At 35.3% G+C, this 20,007-nt stretch overlaps 2 protein-coding genes across 2 annotated transcripts; both read right to left on the reverse strand.

Annotated features, from left to right (window-relative positions):
* Nucleotides 1-138: 138 nt before the first annotated feature.
* On the reverse strand, nucleotides 139-1,981 carry LOC107782680 (cytochrome P450 71D7-like). Its single transcript, NM_001325342.1, is given in 2 exon segments — nucleotides 139-961; nucleotides 1,053-1,981. Coding segments are annotated over 2 exon segments (1,518 nt in total). The 5' UTR covers nucleotides 1,953-1,981; the 3' UTR covers nucleotides 139-343.
* A 3,139-nt stretch (nucleotides 1,982-5,120) lies between these two features.
* LOC107782679 (small ribosomal subunit protein eS6) lies at nucleotides 5,121-7,858 on the reverse strand. The gene is made up of 6 exons (XM_016603597.2): nucleotides 7,713-7,858; nucleotides 7,545-7,609; nucleotides 6,218-6,275; nucleotides 6,022-6,130; nucleotides 5,650-5,922; nucleotides 5,121-5,539 (listed from the first exon to the last, which is right to left on the reverse strand). Exons 1-6 carry the CDS (start codon nucleotides 7,716-7,718, stop codon nucleotides 5,301-5,303), a joined length of 750 nt encoding a protein of 249 aa, XP_016459083.1. The 5' UTR covers nucleotides 7,719-7,858; the 3' UTR covers nucleotides 5,121-5,300.
* Nucleotides 7,859-20,007: the final 12,149 nt, after the last annotated feature.

Here is a 20,007-nt window from a genome sequence, read left to right on the forward strand (position 1 = left end):
CTTAGTCGTAAGCTTGTTTTTGAAAGATCTGTTCCTAAATCCTTACTCTTGAAATGAATTTAACTGGTCAAAATTAAACTAATTATTTTGTCTAACAATAAACGAAAGGAACTTTATTAAACATGATAGAAAATGGTGGAATAAAATATGCTGTCTTATGGCTTGATCTAAAACCTTGCAACCAATAAAAAGTCTCACTGGTTTATATAGCCCTTTATCTTTCAGGGTACCCTTAAAAACAAGAAACTGAACACACCCATACTAATATAAAGCAAAAAGAAATAATGTAGACCAAGCTGGAGTTTCTTCTTTTATTGTTCCAAGACAAGAATTCAATTTAGAGCTACTCTTGCTCCATGTGATTTGTTGGAATCAAGTAGAGGTCATCTTTGCTTGCTGCAAAAACTCTACTTGTTTCAGTAGTGTGAAAATCAGCTGCATTAACCTTATGAGGGAATTTCCAGTCAAAGAAATAGAGCAACTGAGCTAAAGGATGCCCAGTGTTAACTAAACCAAACGACATTCCTGGACACATTCTTCTTCCTGAACCGAAAGGAATGAACTGATAGTGATTTCCCGTAAGATCAACAGAAATATTTTCAAATCGCTCGGGTTTGAAACTTTCAGGATCTTCCCAACTTTCAGGATCTCTTCCAATTGCCCATGCATTAACCATTACTCTAGCTTTAAGAGGTACAGTATATCCATCAATCTCAGTTTGTTCTCTGCATTCTCTAGGTCCTAATAAAGGAACTGGAGGATGCATCCTTAGTGTTTCTTTGATCACTGATTTTAAGTATGGCAACTTGTCAAGATCATTTTCGTCCAAGTTTTCATTTTCTTTGAAGACTTTTCTCACTTCAGCTTGTGCCTTGGCCATAACACTTGGGTGCTTCATCAATTCTGATAGTGCCCATATAATTGCAGTATATGAAGTTTCAGTTCCAGCAATAAACAAGTCCTGCAACAAACGTATATAACTTAAATCTATAAGAAAAAGAAAAATATATATATATATGATAATGACATATATAGGATCAAAACTTAATTACCAGAATTACTGCTTTCATGTTGTCATTTTCGATAGGAAATTGAAGCTCATTATTCTCCTTAACCCTCAGTAAAGCATCAATCATATCTTCGCCACCAAACTCGTTATTTCCCTTTATCCCTGCTGCATGATTCTCTTTGTGCTCATTGATGATATTCTCCATAATTAGATTATACTTATGGTGAACATTCGTCAATCTAGCTTTCATGTTGCTCATATTGTGAAGTAATTTCCATGAAGGGAACAAATCACACACATCAAATCCTCCTGATAATGCTAATATCTCCCTTATTAACATAATCAATTCATCACGATCGTTGCATATTTTTCCAAAGGCTAATCTACAAGTCATGCAACTTGTAAACCAGAGAAGCTTTTCGTTTATGTTCACTGCAGAAGAAGCTGTTGCTAAACGAATCGACGAGAGGAGCTTCGAGAGCTCATCCTTTCGGATTGTGCTAAATGACTTGAGCATCTTGTTACTCAAGAGTTCTTGTGTTAATATTTTACGCATTTGTCTCCAGTAATCGCCATATGGGGCGAATGATATGTCCCTGCTTTTGTAAAACACAATGTCCGAGGACATGAACCGAGGCCTCGTTGCAAAAGCAAGATCATGAGTTTTTAGTACAGCTTTTGCTATACGTGGCGAAGATATTACAACTACAGGAACTTCTCCAAGTTGTAAATACATGAGAGGTCCATATTTTCGGGCTAAATCTCTAAGATGATGGTGTGGGAGTTTACCTTTCAAGTGATGGAGGCTGCCAATAAGGGGAAGTCTCCATGGACCTGGAGGTAACTTTGGGATTTTGGTATTCCACTTTTTCAATAGGATAAAAAGAAATGAAATGAAGAGTAGCAAAGCAATTAAGTTGAAAGGAGAAGACTGAATATCCATTTTACTAAGTAAGAAAAGGAAGGTTGGTTTTGATAGATATGATGCTTTATTGGTAATAACTTTTCTCTCTATATATATACAAAGAAGTTGAAGAATAAGCATGTGATTGATTAGGACTTTAGAACGCCAGTGGTATACCCTGTGATTTGGGCTTTACATATTTTACTTTGAAACCTTCTTGTACTTCAGTCTTATAAGAAATTCGGGAAAAACAAATCAGAAATAATCATATTTAGAATTAGTAATTAAAAAATAGTCATAGTTTCAAAATAAATCGAAATTTAGTCACTTTTTCATGTAAGGATAAAATCTGAACAAAAACACTCTTAAAATCCGGAAATATGAGATTCCAGCATATATGTTGGAAATTTATACAAAGGAGCTCCATAATTCAACATATTATGTTGTAACTTTTCGTGTTTCAGCAAAATAGTGATTATTTTTCAATGACTTTGCAAACGCTGACTATTTTTCAATTAATGGTCCGAAAACTGGCTAGTTTCACGATAAATTCTCAAATTGGTTCAGTATTAAAAGATATTATATTGTACGCTAATACAGTAGTTGGTGTGTGCTTATTTTCACATTGTTCCGTGGGTAAGTATATTTTTATTTTTGGCCAAGCGTCCAAATCTACCCTTAACGATTGGTTATATTTAGCAAAATAAAACAGCATTTTTTTTTTATAGGAATAGAAAGAAAGACACTTGGTTTGAAAGCGATTTTAGCTTTACAATGTTGAAATTCTCAGATACGTGCATTGCAAAAGCCTTATATGTACATCCATTGACCGTTGATTATGTGAAAGTTTTGACAGCGGAATACCTCATAATTTTGAAACATTGGTATTTGATTGAAAATGCTAGGTACAGAATCGAAATTGAGATTGAGTTGTCATTTCACTTATTGAAGAAAATTGAGGTCTCAAATTTCAACTTTAAGTCTCAATCATTGAAAACACCAGTTAGTACTGTAGCCTCTTTTTGCCTCTTGTACTTGAAGAACACTTATTAATTCTAAAACAGAGGTGGTAGAGAAATTTTTAGACTCTTCCAGAGAGGAAATTTTGGAATCAAATCTCTCGGGAATTGTCATAAGAATTTTTTCAACTATCCTGTCATCTTTGAAATCCTCGCCAAGTAATTTGATTTTATGACAATTAAAGAAATTCGGTCAGAATACTTAGCGATGGTCTCATCATCTTGCATTCTAAGAGATTCAAAATCTCTTTTCAAATTTAAAATCTGATTTTGTCTGCCTCGTTCACTTCCTTGATACTCCTATTTGAGTATTTCCCAAGCCTCTTTTGCTGTCTCACATGCAATTATTTTTAGAGAAGATTGAATTTGCAACTGAATTTTGAATTATAGTTTTGGCTTTGTATTTTTTGGTTTTCTCATCTGAATGAGCTTTGATTTGGGCAAGGGTAGGATTTGCAGGAAGTGGTTATATAAGTTTGTCTTCCATTACAACTTCTCATAGATCATAAGTTTCAAGATAAGATTTCATCTTCACTGACCAAATCTGATAGTTTTCACCAGTGAAAGTTTGTGGGGTATTCAAAGAGAGACCGTTGCTTGCCATTGTTAAAAATTTGGTTAAAAATCGGTATGGGTAAAAATGCGTATGGTTTAAAAGTGATTGAAATTGGTTGTTTTTCAGCGAATTCAGAAATCCGTCAAGATCAATGGAGGCTCTGATACCACTGATATGGATTTTAGAAAAATATGTAAGCAGCAAGAAGGTTGAAAATAGGATTGAAAAACTGTCTCTAAGATTTTATTAATCACAGGGCTTTAAATAGCCAAATAAATAAAGTAATAGACTCCTCCTACAACCAAATTACTAAACTCTTACTATAATTAAAATTCTGAATCTTCTAGCACACACACTATCAGAAATATAACGAGGGTGTTTTAATATGAAGGAGAATATAGTTTAGGGGGTTTTGGGGACACCGGATAGTTTAAGCATGAAACTGAAAAAAACATGATTGTTTAAGAGGGTTTTAGGGTATTAACTCTAAAAGAATCATATATATTGTTGTATTAATATATTTAAGCTTTTCCTTACAAAATATCATAATATTGGGTTTCAGTTCCAGCCCTCAATATGAACATTATAACTTCTAGCAATACTAATAAAAGAGTACATTTTTTTTCATATATATCTAAAGGTAGAGCTTCCAATAAAAACTCTTCCACCTTCTTTCCCATCACAACAACAGTAGTAATAATAAATAAAAACAATACCCTCAAGATGCTTCTTACAATCCTCGTTAGAAAGATCCCTCGTGCACTAAACCAATCCATAATTTCTCATTTTCTCCAATGACCAATATCCATCTCTCCAGTTGCATACAAATTCCCATAATAAGTTAATTTTTTCAACCAAGCTTCCCAACAACTCCTTGGCCTTTGCATTAAACAATTTAATTTCGGCATCTTTTCACAAATTATTCCACGTGGAACTTGTGTTTATTATCGGATTTTATCGAAGTATTTCACGAGACAATTATTGTATCATATGATGGCTTCTGTGTCAGAAGGACAACGTATTCCTAGCTCTTCACTTGCATTTGCTATGCAGGATCGGACTTGCAATGAACTTTGTAACTAAGGTGGGCTATAAAGAAGGTTTGGGAACTTCTTATATTTAGTTGTTTACGAGACAAATTCGTGCTTTCCTGGTTTATCAAGAAAAGAATTGGTCAACTTAATGAAGCATGTCTCCACACTGATCTATCTATTCTGATTTCCAGTGTAACAGCTTTTTTGGCCATTACAGTGGTTATTTGATGATCACTAGCATTATCATATCTAGTAAAGTAAACACGTCAAGTCAATTGATCCATTCAACTGTAACTATGCTGAATTTTACTTATGGAAAATTCGGAAAATACTATTTACTTCTCAAAATAAATTTACGTTACTTAAGTTTTCCAGCCCTTGGAAATTTAGAATACGAGACCTACCATGAGGGCAAGGCAAAGTGATTCTGAGACAGCAGCCACAACAGATGCAGTGTCAATTACTACATCAGCCAGGTAACTCTGAGGATTCAAAGCATTGCCCTGCAAATACTTCTTTATCTACTGGTAGATAGCAAATCGATCAGAAAACATGGCAATATTTTCAGACTTACCAGATCCACCCCAAGAAAATATAATAAAATAAAAGATGGTTTGAATATAAATTAATGCCAAGTAACCAAAATCTTCAATCTTGAAAGTAAGTATCAGATCAACTCAAAATCTCAGGAACACTCAAAGTTACCAAAACCAAGTAACACATCCAGCAATAACATAAACCAGACCCACCAGATAGCAGGAAATACATCCTACTGATCCTAAGCAGCAATAGATGGCTTAGAAGCTGCAGAGAGTCTAGACCTCTTCTTAGCCAAACTCTCACTACGCTTCTCTCTTTGCTCTTTCAACCTTGAAGCAAGAAGCTTCTGATATTCAGCTGCCTCCGACTTAGCCTTGGCAATTCTCTTCTTCTTATCAGCAATTCTTGCCCTCTTTCTTTGAAGAGTCAAGGGTGTCACAAGCCTCTGAATCTTAGGAGCTTTGCTCGCCTTTTTCCCTGTCGCACAAAGCATCATAATAGCATTCAAAATTTGTCCGAACTGCTATATTTTCAATACAAAACAGACCAGAAGCTGAAGAGCAGCTAAAAAGGGGACAACAGCTCACCATTTTTGGTAGTGAAATTTCGGCGGTAGGTGTTGACATACTTCCTGACATCATCTTCCTTGGAAAGGTTAAAGAGCTTTCTGATCTTTGAGGCTCTCTTGGGTCCTCTCATCCTTGGTTTTTCAGTGTCTGTCAGTCCAGGCAGATCATTCTCACCCTTTTTCACGATAACCAGATTCAGAACAGAAAGATCAGGGCTGACAATGCATCCACGGACAGACTTTCTTCTGCGCTCACCATTTCTCCTACCATACCCCCGGAAACAAGGAGTGCCTGATTATAACATAAATCTTTAGATAATTCCAAGAAAAATTTATTCATAGAAAATAGGTACAAGCTTAAGAAAACACATCAAGCACAAATTACACATACCGCGGTACAGCAAAAGGCGAACACGGCCTGGAGTTAAAACTCCCTGCTTCATTGGAAACCCCTGCTTGTCACATCCTCCCATAATCTTGAACACATAACCTTTGAATTCCTGCCATTGTAAGACATAACATGTTTGAAATAGATTCATAACAAGTGCCACCGGAGAGCCAAACAAAAAAATGGAACAGTTACTTACATCACCCAGGGCATCTCCGCTGACCTCTTGGGAGATCCTCTTGTCAAAAAAGGCTCGGCTGCATTTCCACACATCAGGTTAGGTCACACCAAGCAAACTACCTAACTAATACACTAATTCCAAACAACAGTCATACTAGTAATTGCCATATCAGGGTTCAACAAAAATTCATCACTAACAGCTACATATCATGCAAAGCAGCATTTAAAATTCATATTGGTGTTATCGAGGGCAAAAAGGAAAAATTTATGTATGCAATACAAGGAAATATAACTTATCAAAAAAATAATATTAAATTATATGAAAAAGGGAATTGACAAATCACAATTTTTTATATCAAGTTTAATGGCTAATATTTTAATAATTAAATTACTAATTTCCCGTTCTTAATTGGTATTTTATAACCGATAAGTCCCCGAGGAACAATGGCATATGGTTCAAAACTCAGTGAATACTTAGCATGTTCCTCTACCCTTTCCACTGAAATACCAAGTATTTGTCTGCAACAGGGTTTGACCCGTGATGGGCACCTATATATAACCCACATATCACATGTTGAGCTCTTACCACTAGACCAAAGCCTTAGAGGCTCCGGTTTCTAATCAGTAATATATACATTGATGATTTTTCTTTAATAATTAAAGATAACCTTTAAGATAGAGCCCATGAGCATGACAAGGCATGACAAATAAATGGTAAATTGTTAGTATCTAGGTCAACGGGAATATATGTTTTCTCAAAGTGCAGCATTCTTCAGAGAGACCATGCTTTCCTAGGGATTAATACCACCCAACGGAACAATAGCTTATTACTACTCAAAAAAAGCATCCTACTATGTACTACAATATTTCTCTTTAATGTTTTCAGCTAAAGAGAACCTACAATTAGCTATATAACAAGCAGACTATCTACAGATCTATATAAACCAAAAAACTGAGCCTATTTTTATTTCCTTTTTTTTATGATGGAGAAATTGCAGACCCTTTGGGCCAACCACCTTAGATACTCGGGGATGATGGGCCGGCGGCCTGCCCCTCTATCCTTCTCCACTAAAAATACAAGTCCCTCAACCTTTGTCAAGGCAAAAAAGCTGAGCTTATTTTAGGCACTCAAAGAATTAAGCAGGCAAGGCCAACTATGTAATTTCTTTTTTCACGTGGTGCAAATTCCTGAAACTTAGCTGGAATTGGAAAACTCTAACATTTGTCACGAATCTGGTAAATAGTAAATTACTTATGATCACAAGAACTTAACACTACAGTAGCAGTAACATTATTAATGATTGGTACAAAATAAATGGAGAAAGAAAAATGGGGTTAGTTGTTACAGTTTCTGGTCATCGTCAATTTCGAGCTTCTTCTGGCACCCAGTGGTCGGATTTGCAATGTTGAACTGCAAAACAATCACACATAAACTAACTGCATATGTTGAACCTCGTAAACGTACATATCTATGTAGAAAGAGAGAAGGGTTTGTAGGGTTGTTGTGGTGGTACCTTCATCTTCGAATGGCGGCGAAGATGAAAATGCTGAAGAACAAGTGCTACGACTAGCTGCTCCTCTTTCTATTAGGGTTTAGACAGCGAACATACTTCGTCTCATATACTCTGAGATAAACGGCTGCATTTTGGGCTTTATCCCTTTGGGAATGGGCTTAGCTATTGGGCTACTTGTAGGACTTGTGCAGAAAATGACCTTAAAATAGCACGGTCTAGCCAGTTTTCGGATTGGTAATTGAAAAATAGCCAGCGTTTGCAAAGTCATTGAAAAATAGTCATTATTTTGCTGCAACACGGAAAGCTCCAGCATAATATACTGGAGATTGGAACACATGTGTATGAACTTCTAGCATATTATGTTGAAACTCCAGCACATTATGACATTCCAGCATGTTATGCTGGAAGTTCACATGTAAAAAATCCGAACTCATGCTGAAATATTTTTCGGATTTTGATCAGTGTTTTTGTTCAGATTTATCTTTACATGAAAAGTGGCTAAATTTCGATTGCTTTTGAAACTGTGGTTATTTTTCAATTGCCACTTGTAAATCTAGCTATTTTTGAATTTCACCCGAAAATGACTGACATAGGAATATTTTTCGGATTTTGAGCAGTGTTTTTGTTCAGATTTATCTTTACATGAAAAGAGGCTAAATTTCGATTACTTTTGAAACTGTGATTATTTTTCAATTACCACTTGTAAATCTGGCTATTTTTGAATTTCACCCGAAAATGACTCACATAGGACAAAATAAGATATGGTCTTAAACTTTGGGCTGAAGGTTTTTGGAAAGTTTGATCGAGAGTGAACTTTTTGATATAGGGGTCGAATTTCGATTCCAGAATTTGGAGTAGGTCTGTAATGTCAATTATGACTTTTGTGCAAAATTTGAGGTCAATCGGACGTGATTTGATAGGTTTCGTCATCGAAGGTAGAAGTTTGAAGTTCTAAAGTTTATTAAGCTTGAATTGGGATGTGATTCATGGTTTTTAGTGTTGTTTGATGTGATTTGAAGGCTCGACTAAGTTCGTAATGTGGTTTGGGACGCGTTGGTATAATTAGTTAAGGTCATGGGGGCCTCGGGTGGATTCCGGAAGTTTAACAGATCGATTTTTGGACTTAAGAATTTCTGAAGCTTAATGCTTCTGGTGTAATCGCACCTGCGTGACTTTGGTCGCATGTGCAAGATCGCGGGTGCGGTGAATTACTCGCAGAAGCGAGAATGGACTGGAGCTGGGGGAGCCGCATAAGCGGACCGGAGAAGCGCACCTGCGAGTGCGCAAGAGCGAGGCAGCTGCCGTTGGTGCGTAAAATTGCACAGATGCGCGAGAGCAGGTCGCACCTGCGATGCCCGCAGAAGCGAAGAGACTTCTGCATGTGCGAGTTCTTGACTGGGGCAATGAGGACCGCAAGAGCGAAATTTAGACCACACATGCGGAGCCGCAGGAGCGGCTATTGGACCGCAGGTGCGAAGGTCGGGTTGGGCAGTGTGTTTCTTTAAGACGAGGGTTTGGCTCAATTTCACTTCATTTCGTCCATGGGAGCCGATTTTGGAGCACTTTTGGAGTGTCATTTTATCATCCTTTATGAGGTAAGTGATTCCCGCGTATTGTGAGTTAAATAGAAGATTTACGTGGATTCAAGCATGAAAATTGATAGAAATTGTGGGATTTTGAAAGAAACCTTGAAATTTATATTTTTTAATTTTTGACCACGAAATTGGATATGGAATTTGGAATGAATTATATATTTGAGTTCGCGGGGTTATGGATAATGTTTATCTTTAAATATTTTCGGAATCCGGGCACGTGTGCCCGAGGGTGATTTTTATCGACTTTTTGAGCGGAGTTGGAAATTGTCGTAAATTGAATTATAATGAGTATTAGAGTATATATTTATGGATTTGCACCTTTATTGACTAGTTTTGGAGCGTTGGGCATCGAATTGAGTCGTTTGAAAGGCTTGGGAGCCGACTATGGAACTTCGGAGCGAGGTAAGTCTCCTTTCTAACCTTGTAAGAGGGAATTAACCCCATAGGTAAATCAAATTATTATGAGCTCCTATTTGTGGGGGCTACGTACGCACGAGGTGACGAGAGTCCGTGCGTAGCTACTATTATGCTTGTGTCCGGGCAGTCTAGGACCCATATCATGTTGTACTTGTGATGTTTGCGCCCTACTTGTTAATTTAATTGTTTAAAATATTTAGAAACTCGATAAAGGAATTGTAAAAAGGTTAAACTTCATTTACTTGACCGTTAAATGTGAATTTGTAATTTTTGGAATATTTGCCCCTTAATAAATCTTGAATTGGTGGTTTAATATGTTTTCTCTTTTATGGAGCGGGCCGAACGCCTCGGTAGCAGATAAATGCATCTATGGTTCGTGTCGTTCGACCCTCTGCAGTGCACAATTTAAATATTTATGTTGGATCGTGTCGTACGACCTCTGCATGATTTGCGCATGACTGAATTGGTTGCTTTGAAATTTTTGATAATCGATATTGTTTCATTGGCCTGAGATACAAATTGATAAATGATGAAAATAAATTTTGGAAATTTCTTATTAACAAAAGAATTGTTTACTTATTTCATGATATTGAGCTTACACCCGTCCTACGTAATCCATACTTAATTATATCATTGGTATTTTATTTATAGCCCATAGACGGGATACTTAGTGGATATGCATTGATTTACGTACTCATACTACACTTGATGCACACTTTTGTGCAGGTACATATATGTCTAGTGGCCTTATGGATGCAGAGGCGCGATTATTGCGGGGACTTAGGTGAGTTGCACTCTATACTACGATCCGCAACCAGCAAAGTCTCCTTCAGAGTATTTATATTTTTCTTGTCCAATTTGTATTCCGGACAAATGTTGTATTTTATTTTAAATTCCTAATTGATGCTCATGCACTTGTGATACCAGGTTTTGGGGTGATTATGGGTTGTTTGGTATTGAAATTGTGAAAATATTTTTTATTTACTCTGTAAAGTCCATCTTTTATTATAAAATTGAAGAAAATCGTGATTTCAAATAATAAAATTAGTAATTAAGTTATTTAATTATTCTTGGCTTGCCTGACAGCGGTGTCCGGCGCCATCACGACCTTTAATGGATTTTGGGTCGTGACAACATGGTATCAGAGCACTAGGCTCACTTAGGTCTCACGAGTCATCAGCAAGTCTAGTAGAGTCTTGTGGATCGGTACGAAGACGTGTGTACTTATCTTCGAGAGGCTACAGGGCTGTTAGGAGCATTTCCCTTCTTGATTCCTCATCGTGCGATTTGATTCCTTGAGGCTTATGCCTTCATTTCCTTCCTATTCAATCTTGTGCGACATGAAGCGCTTGTTATAAATTTGGAAATCGAGGAATTTTAATAGTACTGCAGATGTGGTGCGGGATGTTTCTCCCTGCATATTTGATTGGACTATTATCGTTGCCTTGCGGAAGGCCGTTCTGCCATTTCAGCTCAGTATCAATATTGCTTGTGGTTTGAGATTTGGCACTGATTGTTATGATGACTCATGCATTGCTATCACATAGTGTTAGTGTAATGGTAGGGTGCTTATCTATGGATAGCGGCAATAAATGACTTGATAAAAGGAATTCTCATTTCATGGCTTAGAGGTTCAGCATTTAGTTCTGGCGAAGGAGAGGCAATCGGATTACGAACGTTCAGGTTTGGGTTGATGGAGTAACGAGACTGGTTATTTCGAACGCGATGGAAGTTTTATTTGTGATGTGGCGTCATCATCCTGGATTGGATGCGTTAAGTTCACTGGTGTTGTGGTCTTCTTCAATTCGCCTTCGGGGCAGGGTATTGTGAAATGGTATCGGAGAAGCGGTTATAAGAAATAACAGGATGTAGCGATTTTAGAATCGAATTGGTGTTTCTAGTGTTGATGGCTCGAGAAAGATGATCTTCGAAAAGGTTTAAAGTTGGTAGCGATCAATTGGTTCAAGTGCTACAGAGATAGATTTTGATTTAAGGCAACAACTGGGTAGCGAAGGATGATGAAGGACATATGGGAAGTGTCTTGCGGTGGTTAAAATTCTAGAAGGCCAAGTGTGAGAAACAGAAGTTGAGGAGTTGCTTAAAAAAGAGGGTTTGACCAAAGTATGAGAGTGGTAGAGTAGCATACGGGTTCTGTGGTGGGATAGCCACATGCCTTGGGGGAAGTTAGAGTGATTTGGGATTCATGGTGGACAAAGACTAGGTCTACGTGCTTAATTTAGAATATTGGCTAATATATTGAGGAATATTGGGTGTGACAGGAGGGAGTTGCTTAATATGAAGAGGGATGCAACATGACTTTGGATTGGAATGTATCGTCGCACTTTTAGTTGATGTCAATGGGGAGTGAACGGATTTGTACAGCTGGTGAATGAGCACGGGCTCAGGGTGGTTTATTGATTTCGTAGTAATTGTACTCGGTGCAACGCTGTTGGAAGATGTCAGCATGTAATTTCCACAGGTGGTTTATCTCCTGTGAGCAGGTTAGCGGTCGTGTGGACTATTGCCGTCGCCTTGCGAAAGATCGTTCTGCCATTTCAGCTCAGTATCAGTATTGCCTATGGTTTGAGATTTGGCACTGATTGTTATGATGATTCGTGCGTTGCTATCGCATAGTGTTGGTGTTATGAGATTTGGCACTCTCCTGTTTCTAAATGGATTTGGACAATATAACACGTTTTCAAATTTAATTAGTAATAGAATTTTTTAAGAAGTATATCCTAAAAGTAATAGGATTACAAGGCTAATATATATGCCCGAAAATAATTATACTAATAGGATTCCTAAAGGTAATCATGTAGGATTCCTAACGTGTAGTATTATGTTTTAAAACTAATAGGATTACAAGGCTAATGTCTAGAATTAAGTCCCTTTATTGTGAGTTATTATGCTTAATATTAAAAGGTTATTTTTGTAATCCAATATTTTATTCATACTTTTATATTAATATAGATTAATATCGCAACTGGTAATTCTGGAGTTATATCCCCAATTAATCCTTTCAATTGTAAATACTCATCATACTAGGATTAGGTTCTAATAGGCTCAGATCATGTTTTACTACTATTATAGAAGCGACTAAGAGAGGAGCTTAGGGTCGTCCAGGTGAATTGATGTAACGACCCGACTTGTCATTTTGAGAATTAGCGTTCCGTTCGGTGGCTTAAAGTTTCGAACAACTTTGAAATGTGTATTATGACTTGCGAGGGTGGTCAAGTTTGGTTTTTGGATGATTCGAGATTTAATTGAAAAAACAATTCTTGTTTTGGAAATTTAAATTGAAATAATTGACTGGATGGTGAATTATGTGTAAACGACCCAGGAATAAAATTCTGATGGCTCCAATAGCTCTGTATGGTGATTTCAGACTTAAGAGTATGTCCGTATATTTATTTTGAGGTCCGTAGCTAAATTAGGCTTGAAATGGCGAAAATAGAAAATTTAAGTTTGGAAGTTTGACAGGGAATTGACTTTTTGATATCGGGTTCAAAATCCGATTCTGGAAATTGGAACAACTCTGTTATGTCATTTATGACTGTGTGTACAAAATTTGAGGTCAATTAAATTTGATTTGATAGGTTTCGGCATCGAATGTAGAATTTGAAATTTGTTAGTTTTGAATAGGCTTGAATTGAGGTGTGATTCTTGTTTTAGTATTGTTCAATGTAATTTGAGGCATCGACTAAATTCGTGTCATTTTATGAGACTTATTAGTATACTTGGTTGGAGTCCCATAGGGTTCGGATGAGTTTCAGATAAGTTTTGGAAGAGTTTGATTATTATTATTATTATTATTATTATTATTATTATTATTATTATTATTATTATTATTATTATTATTATTATTATTATTATTATTATTATTATTATTATTATTATTATTATTATTATTATTATTATTATTATTATTATTATTATTATTATTATTATTATTATTATTATTATTATTATTATTATTATTATTATTATTATTATTATTATTATTATTATTATTATTATTATTATTATTATTATTATTATTATTATTATTATTATTATTATTATTATTATTATTATTATTATTATTATTATTATTATTATTATTATTATTATTATTATTATTATTATTATTATTATTATTATTATTATTATTATTATTATTATTTGTGACTCATAGGAACAAGAATCGTTGAATTTCGAGTTCATATGATGGAGCTAGAGCCTTTTTAGTGAAAATAAATATTGCCGGTACAACAGGTTCTGGTGCGCACCTTTAGCGACCAGATTTGGCACTTTTACCGATGGGCATTGGGCTTTGAGCGACCATAATAGTGTTTTTATTGAGCAATTTTATTTTTTAGCTCATTTCAACATTTTTGGACAAAAGAACACGGCTTGGGGCGATTTTTGAGCGAGAAATCACGGAAAATCTTGAGGTAAGTCACTTGTGATTATTTCTACTCTATAATATTGAATTATCATCGAATAATTCGACTAGATTACATGATTTTGAGGTGTAAATTATGGATTTGGACCTAGGGATTTAAAAATAAGATTTGAGGATTTGGAGGTCGAGTTGATGTCAGAATTTAGTAAAATTGGTGTGGTTGGACTCGTGGTTGAATTTGCTTTCATATTCCGTAACTTTTATCGGATTCCGAGACGTGGGCCCCACGGACAATTTTTGAGTTAAATTTCAGATTTTGTGAAAATTTTTGTATTTTCATATGGAATTGATTCCTATAAATTGTATTGACTGAATCGAATTAATTATGGCTAGATTCGAGGCGTTCAAAAGCCGATTCGCGAGGCAAAGGCATAGCGGAGTAAAAGAATTACGCGGTTTGAGGTAAGTAATATTTCTAAACTTGGTTCCGAGGGTATGAATCCCCGAATTTTGTGTTATATCAATTGTTGGAGGTGACGCACATGCTAGGTGACGAGCATGTGGGCGTGCACCATAGAAATTGTGACTTAAATAAATGCCGTGGAGTTATAAAATTAAAGAATCATGTTATTATCCGTGTATCCTCTACGTGTTAGAGAAATTTAGCTGAGGCTCGTATTAAAGATCATGTTTAGGCTACGTGCCAATATTTTGGGACCCATAGGGTCATGTTACTGTTGAATTAATTATTTTAAAATATATATTTCATACTTAGTCATGCTCATCCATTGTGGGGATATTTATGGGATCGGGGCTGCCCGCCTGCAACATGCCATATATATATATATATATATATATTATTTTTATCACGGGATCGGGCTACACATCGCAACAAGACTTTATAGGCTATATTGTTCTGGATCGGGGATGCACACCGTAGCATACCTTATAGGCTTTATTATTAATCGATCGAGCTGCACACCGCAATAGGCCTTATTTGCTTATGGATCGGGGTTGCCCGCCTGCAGCAGGGCACATCAACTTTATATCACGCTTGGGCTGAAAGAGCTCCTCCAGAGTCTACACCCCACACAGTGAGCCTAGATGATTATATATTTGGGATGGATTTCCTAGGGCATGGAATTGCCATACTTATTTGTATTTTGAGCGTAGATGATTATATATTCGGGATGGACTTCTTAGGACATGGACTTGCCTTACTTATTTATATTTGTGATGAATTTTCCTGGACATGGATCTTGTCCGAATCATTATAATTTAGGGATAAATTTACCCCTGGACTGGATTTGGCCTTATACAGTATTGAGTCACTAACTGTCAGTTGAGGTATATATATACGAAATGGAACTTCCCTGGATTGGATTAGCCATATACAATACTGAGTGACCAAGTAATTTTTGATCGTGAGTACACGAGGTTTTCCCATGAGATGTCATATTCCTCATATCATTCAGTATTGATCTATTTTACTTGTACGAAGTTAAATGTTGAACTTGAAAGCATGTCTACATTTCTGTAGTGTTATTTCTATACTGGACTGTACCTGCTGAGCTCGTCACTACTTTCAGTCCAAAGGTTAGTCCTGTTACTTATTGAGTTGGTTGTACTCATACTACACCATACACCTCGTGTGCAGATCCAGGTGCTTCCGGATACGGCGACTGTTAGATCTCAGAGTATTATCAATCGGAGACTATCAAGGTGCTGCATGGTGTCCGCTGATCTTTACTCTCTTCCTTTCAGTTATTGTACTGTTCTATATTTCAGATAGTGTTTTTATCAGTCAAACTTTATTATCATTTAGATGCTCATGTACTCAGTGACACCGGTTTTTAGGAGTGTAATTGTACCAGATATTGTGGGATTTTCTGTAAAAATCTAATTATTGTGTTTTCAAACTTAAAAGAATTTGGGATTTATTGAGGTTATTGGCTTGCCTAGTATCGAGATAGGCGCCATCACGACATGCGAGATTTTGGGTCGTGACAATTGACAAAAATACCCTTTGAGTTTCACGCTTAATATTGGACTGTATCCATGGGGGTATTTTGGGAAATTGGGGTTATCTGATGGTTTTAGTGCTCTAAGAATGCTGTACCATTTTGCTTTGTGAATGTACGTATCTACAACAGGACAAGAAAAACCAGTACTACATTTGAACTTATGCTTCTGTTCCGCCGAATTTTTCTACCTGTGCGTCCCATTTACCTTTCACATTTGAGACATCTCTGGTAGTCTGGTTTTCTTTCAAATTTGTTTGAATTCTCCTATAAACTCATGGGCCCCATTACAACTTTAATACTATATACCCGCTGCATGGTGTCTTTTTAAAGTGATCAAATCAATAATTTATAAATAAACTAACAAATTATTTTGCAAATCTTTTACAATGATGTTGAGTAATTTCAATTCTTAAGAGTCTTTATATGGTAATAGTAGCAAATGCTTGGTAAATAAAATTTAAGAAAAGAAATTAGAATATTAGATACATTTACCAGCATATTATAAATATTATGTTAGATTATTTTTGTGCAAGCTTTCATTTATCTAGAATTACATATAGATAAATCAAAATGATCAATTAGTGAAAATAAGAAAAAATTTAAGCTTTCTTGCACCGAAATATATTTCTTTCGGAGGGAAATTGAAAAGGAGTGTACAATTAGGAGTACAATATCAATGTCATATTAGTGTAATCCCACAAAGTGAAGTTTGAAAAAGGTAGGATGTATGCAGACCTTACCTCTATTTTTGAGGGGTAGAGGTTATTTCAAGACAATTTTAGAAATCAAACTAGAGTGAAATATTAAATCGAAATGAAAAAACTTTTAAGTACCATTAGAAAAACTTACATACACTATATAGGCCTATCAGGCCCGTCCTTTTTGATATCAAAATGTCTAATCAAACTTATCTTTACCACAACACACTATAAATGTCATAACATTTTTTTCATTAGTAGAATCAATTACCAAATTAAAAGTTGAACATCTAACGTTTCACTTACTAAATTCTTTCAAATAAAAATTAAAAAACAATAAAAAAATTGACATGTCAAACAAGATTAACATACTAAGGTTCAGTTGGACTTCAAGAACTTATAGGAATATATATTTTAAAAATACAATAGAAGTCCAAAGTAAGAAAATAATTATTTTTTTTGATTTCAAATACTCTTGCAAGCTTTAACTTTTGGAATTGGGCCCGGGCTCAGCACGGGCTAAAGTAACTAGTTATATTTAGATATCACTAGGATTCGTTTTCTTTATATACATTCTCAGCATACAAAAACGAAAAAGGGCCAAAAATATCTTTACTGTTTGACAAATGGTTTAATATTACCCTTTGTCTACCTTTCGATTCAAAAATATACACAATGTTATTTCTATTGTTAAAACGAAAAAGGATCAAATATCTCCCTTTGCTATCGAAAATTATTTAAATATACCATCCTTTTTACTGCCAGTGTATTGTACCCCTACCGACATACTTTGGTTCAAATTTGCCCTTAATTTTGACGGAGGGCGGCAGCTCAGGACTAAACACACCCATCCTCAATTTAAATTGAGAAATTTTCATAAATCACTATTGTTTAGTGACTATTAACTTCCTATAGCTATCATATACATAATTACTTCCTATAACTACTATTCAGTTATTACGGTAGTGTATTTGATGTATTCGCGCTGTTGTATTCATGAATACAACAGCAAAAAATGCCTAAAAATCAGGGCAGTTCAGCTGTACGCGCATGTATTCACATGTATTCGCGCCATGTATTCATGAATACAATAGCAAAAAACGCCTAAAATCAGGGCAGTCCAGCTGTACGCACATGTATTCACATGTATTCGCGTTATTGTATTCATGAATACAACATCAAAAAATACCTAAAATCAGGGCAGTCCAGTTGTATACGCATGTATTCACATGTATTTGCGCCATGTATTCATGAATACAATAACGGCAATCACCTTAAAAATAGGTATGTCCAACTGTCTAATAACGAAATAATATCAATTAGCGTGTACACTCCTAATATACCTCAACAAAATCAATTCTAACATGCCTCATTATCAACCCAATTAATTAGAATAATTTTTCAGTTGTATATAATTTTTGTATTTAGTATTTTTCAATATTTTGTTTTACTGTTGCATTCATTAGATTCAATGTTTGTATTTACTGTATTCGCTATTTTATATTCAGTGTATTCAAATATATTTGTATTAATAATATTTTAGTTATTCCTAATACATGTTATTACTGTTGTATTCGGTATATTTCATTGGTTATATTTACTGTATTTCTATTTGTATTCAGTGTATTTTACTGTATTTTAAAATTAAATATATTTACTATTTATATTCTGTTCTATTTTAATGTTTGTATTCAATGTATTTCAATGTTTATATCCTATATTCATGCATACTGTAGTACAGTATGTATGAATACATGTATATTCAACTATATTAAAAAAATACAGACCTTGTGAGCACCTAATTTTTGACTATATTTGAATTTTTTATCACTTTTTAGTATGTAAATATATTTAAGTTTAATCTACATATTTTAGCTCTTATTTCTCCTTTTATAGGTTTTGTTTAAGAAAATTAAAATCACAAAAAAAGAGAGTCACATTTTAGTATAAGTTTTATCTTTATTTTACAAAGAAAGAAAAGTTTGCAAAAAGATATAATTTTATTTAGTTTAGTTTAAGTTTAAGTGGAAGGTTTTAAGAATTAAATATTGAGTGTAGTAATTTTACCTTGCTTTTTATTTACTTATTTAGTAGGAGTAGACTTTATTTTATTTATTATCAAAAAGAAAATCATCCAAAAAAGAAAAGTAAGAACCAATCACAATTTGCCACCTAACAAGATTCTTCCATATCTTTTGTAATAAATTTCACATGCTCACACTACACAATGCACAACACACTCTTTTTTTTACTTGCTCTCCAATTCACACCCCAAAAAATACTCTATAAAATAATACACACACCCACCTCACAAAAAACGAAGCAGAGAGACATTAGAGGGGAGATCGGAAAAGAAACAAAAAGGGGCTGAAGAAAAAGAAGCCGAATCTCCTTTCTTCCTCACCTGGAAAATGATTTCCGTTTCTCTCATTTTAGCACTAAAAACAACAAGCAAAACAGCCTCCCTCCCCCCATGAACCCCACTGAACAACCATGAAACCTGGACAATAAAACCCCATGTAAACCATCCAAAAACGTCACCCATCAACAACCAAAAACCAGCCATTAAACACTCCAAACTTCACCCAAAAATCAGCCTTGTAAAACCCTAAAACCCAGCTGAAAAATACTGCCCTCAAACCACCTAAAAAAAGCCCCTGTTTTCTGCTCAAAACGCAACAAGACATCCCTCGAAATCCACCCCAATCACCAACAAAAACAGCCCAAAAACGAGCTGGAGATTCACCACCAAATCCACCCAAAAACAGCCACTAACACCACCTGAAATGACCCCAAACCAGCCACAAAAATCAACCAAAACGTCCTTGAAACAGCAGCTCAAACCGTTGCCAATTTCGCCGCGAAACAGGCCCCTAAAACCGGCGAGCTTAGAGGTCGCCAACGAGGTTCCGTTCGAGGTTTCTAATTCTAGTTTGAGTGTCTGTTCTATATTCCGCTCAAGGATTATTATTTGGATTTTTCTCTTTTACTATACCCGTCGGAAAATTTCAGCAATAAAGGTCCATTTCTTGCTTTGTCTTTTACATTTTATCTTTCTCTATTTTGATAGCTTGATTCCCGTCTTGATAATTTCTGTCCCATTTCGGTGTCTCCAGTTTGATTACGTGATTAAAAGGCATGAAACAAATTTGTCTAAATGCTTTAAGTTTGTGTGCT

Source organism: Nicotiana tabacum, chromosome 23 (genome assembly GCF_000715075.1).
Source record: "Nicotiana tabacum cultivar K326 chromosome 23, ASM71507v2, whole genome shotgun sequence".
Lineage (NCBI taxonomy): Eukaryota > Viridiplantae > Streptophyta > Magnoliopsida > Solanales > Solanaceae > Nicotiana > Nicotiana tabacum.

Coding starts and splice junctions, on each gene's coding strand:
- LOC107782679 (XM_016603597.2), bottom strand. Junction 6,131..6,217: donor GCGGAGATGCCCTGGGTGAT/GTAAGTAACTGT, acceptor TTACAATGGCAG/GAATTCAAAGGTTATGTGTT. Junction 5,540..5,649: donor AAATTTCACTACCAAAAATG/GTGAGCTGTTGT, acceptor TTTGTGCGACAG/GGAAAAAGGCGAGCAAAGCT.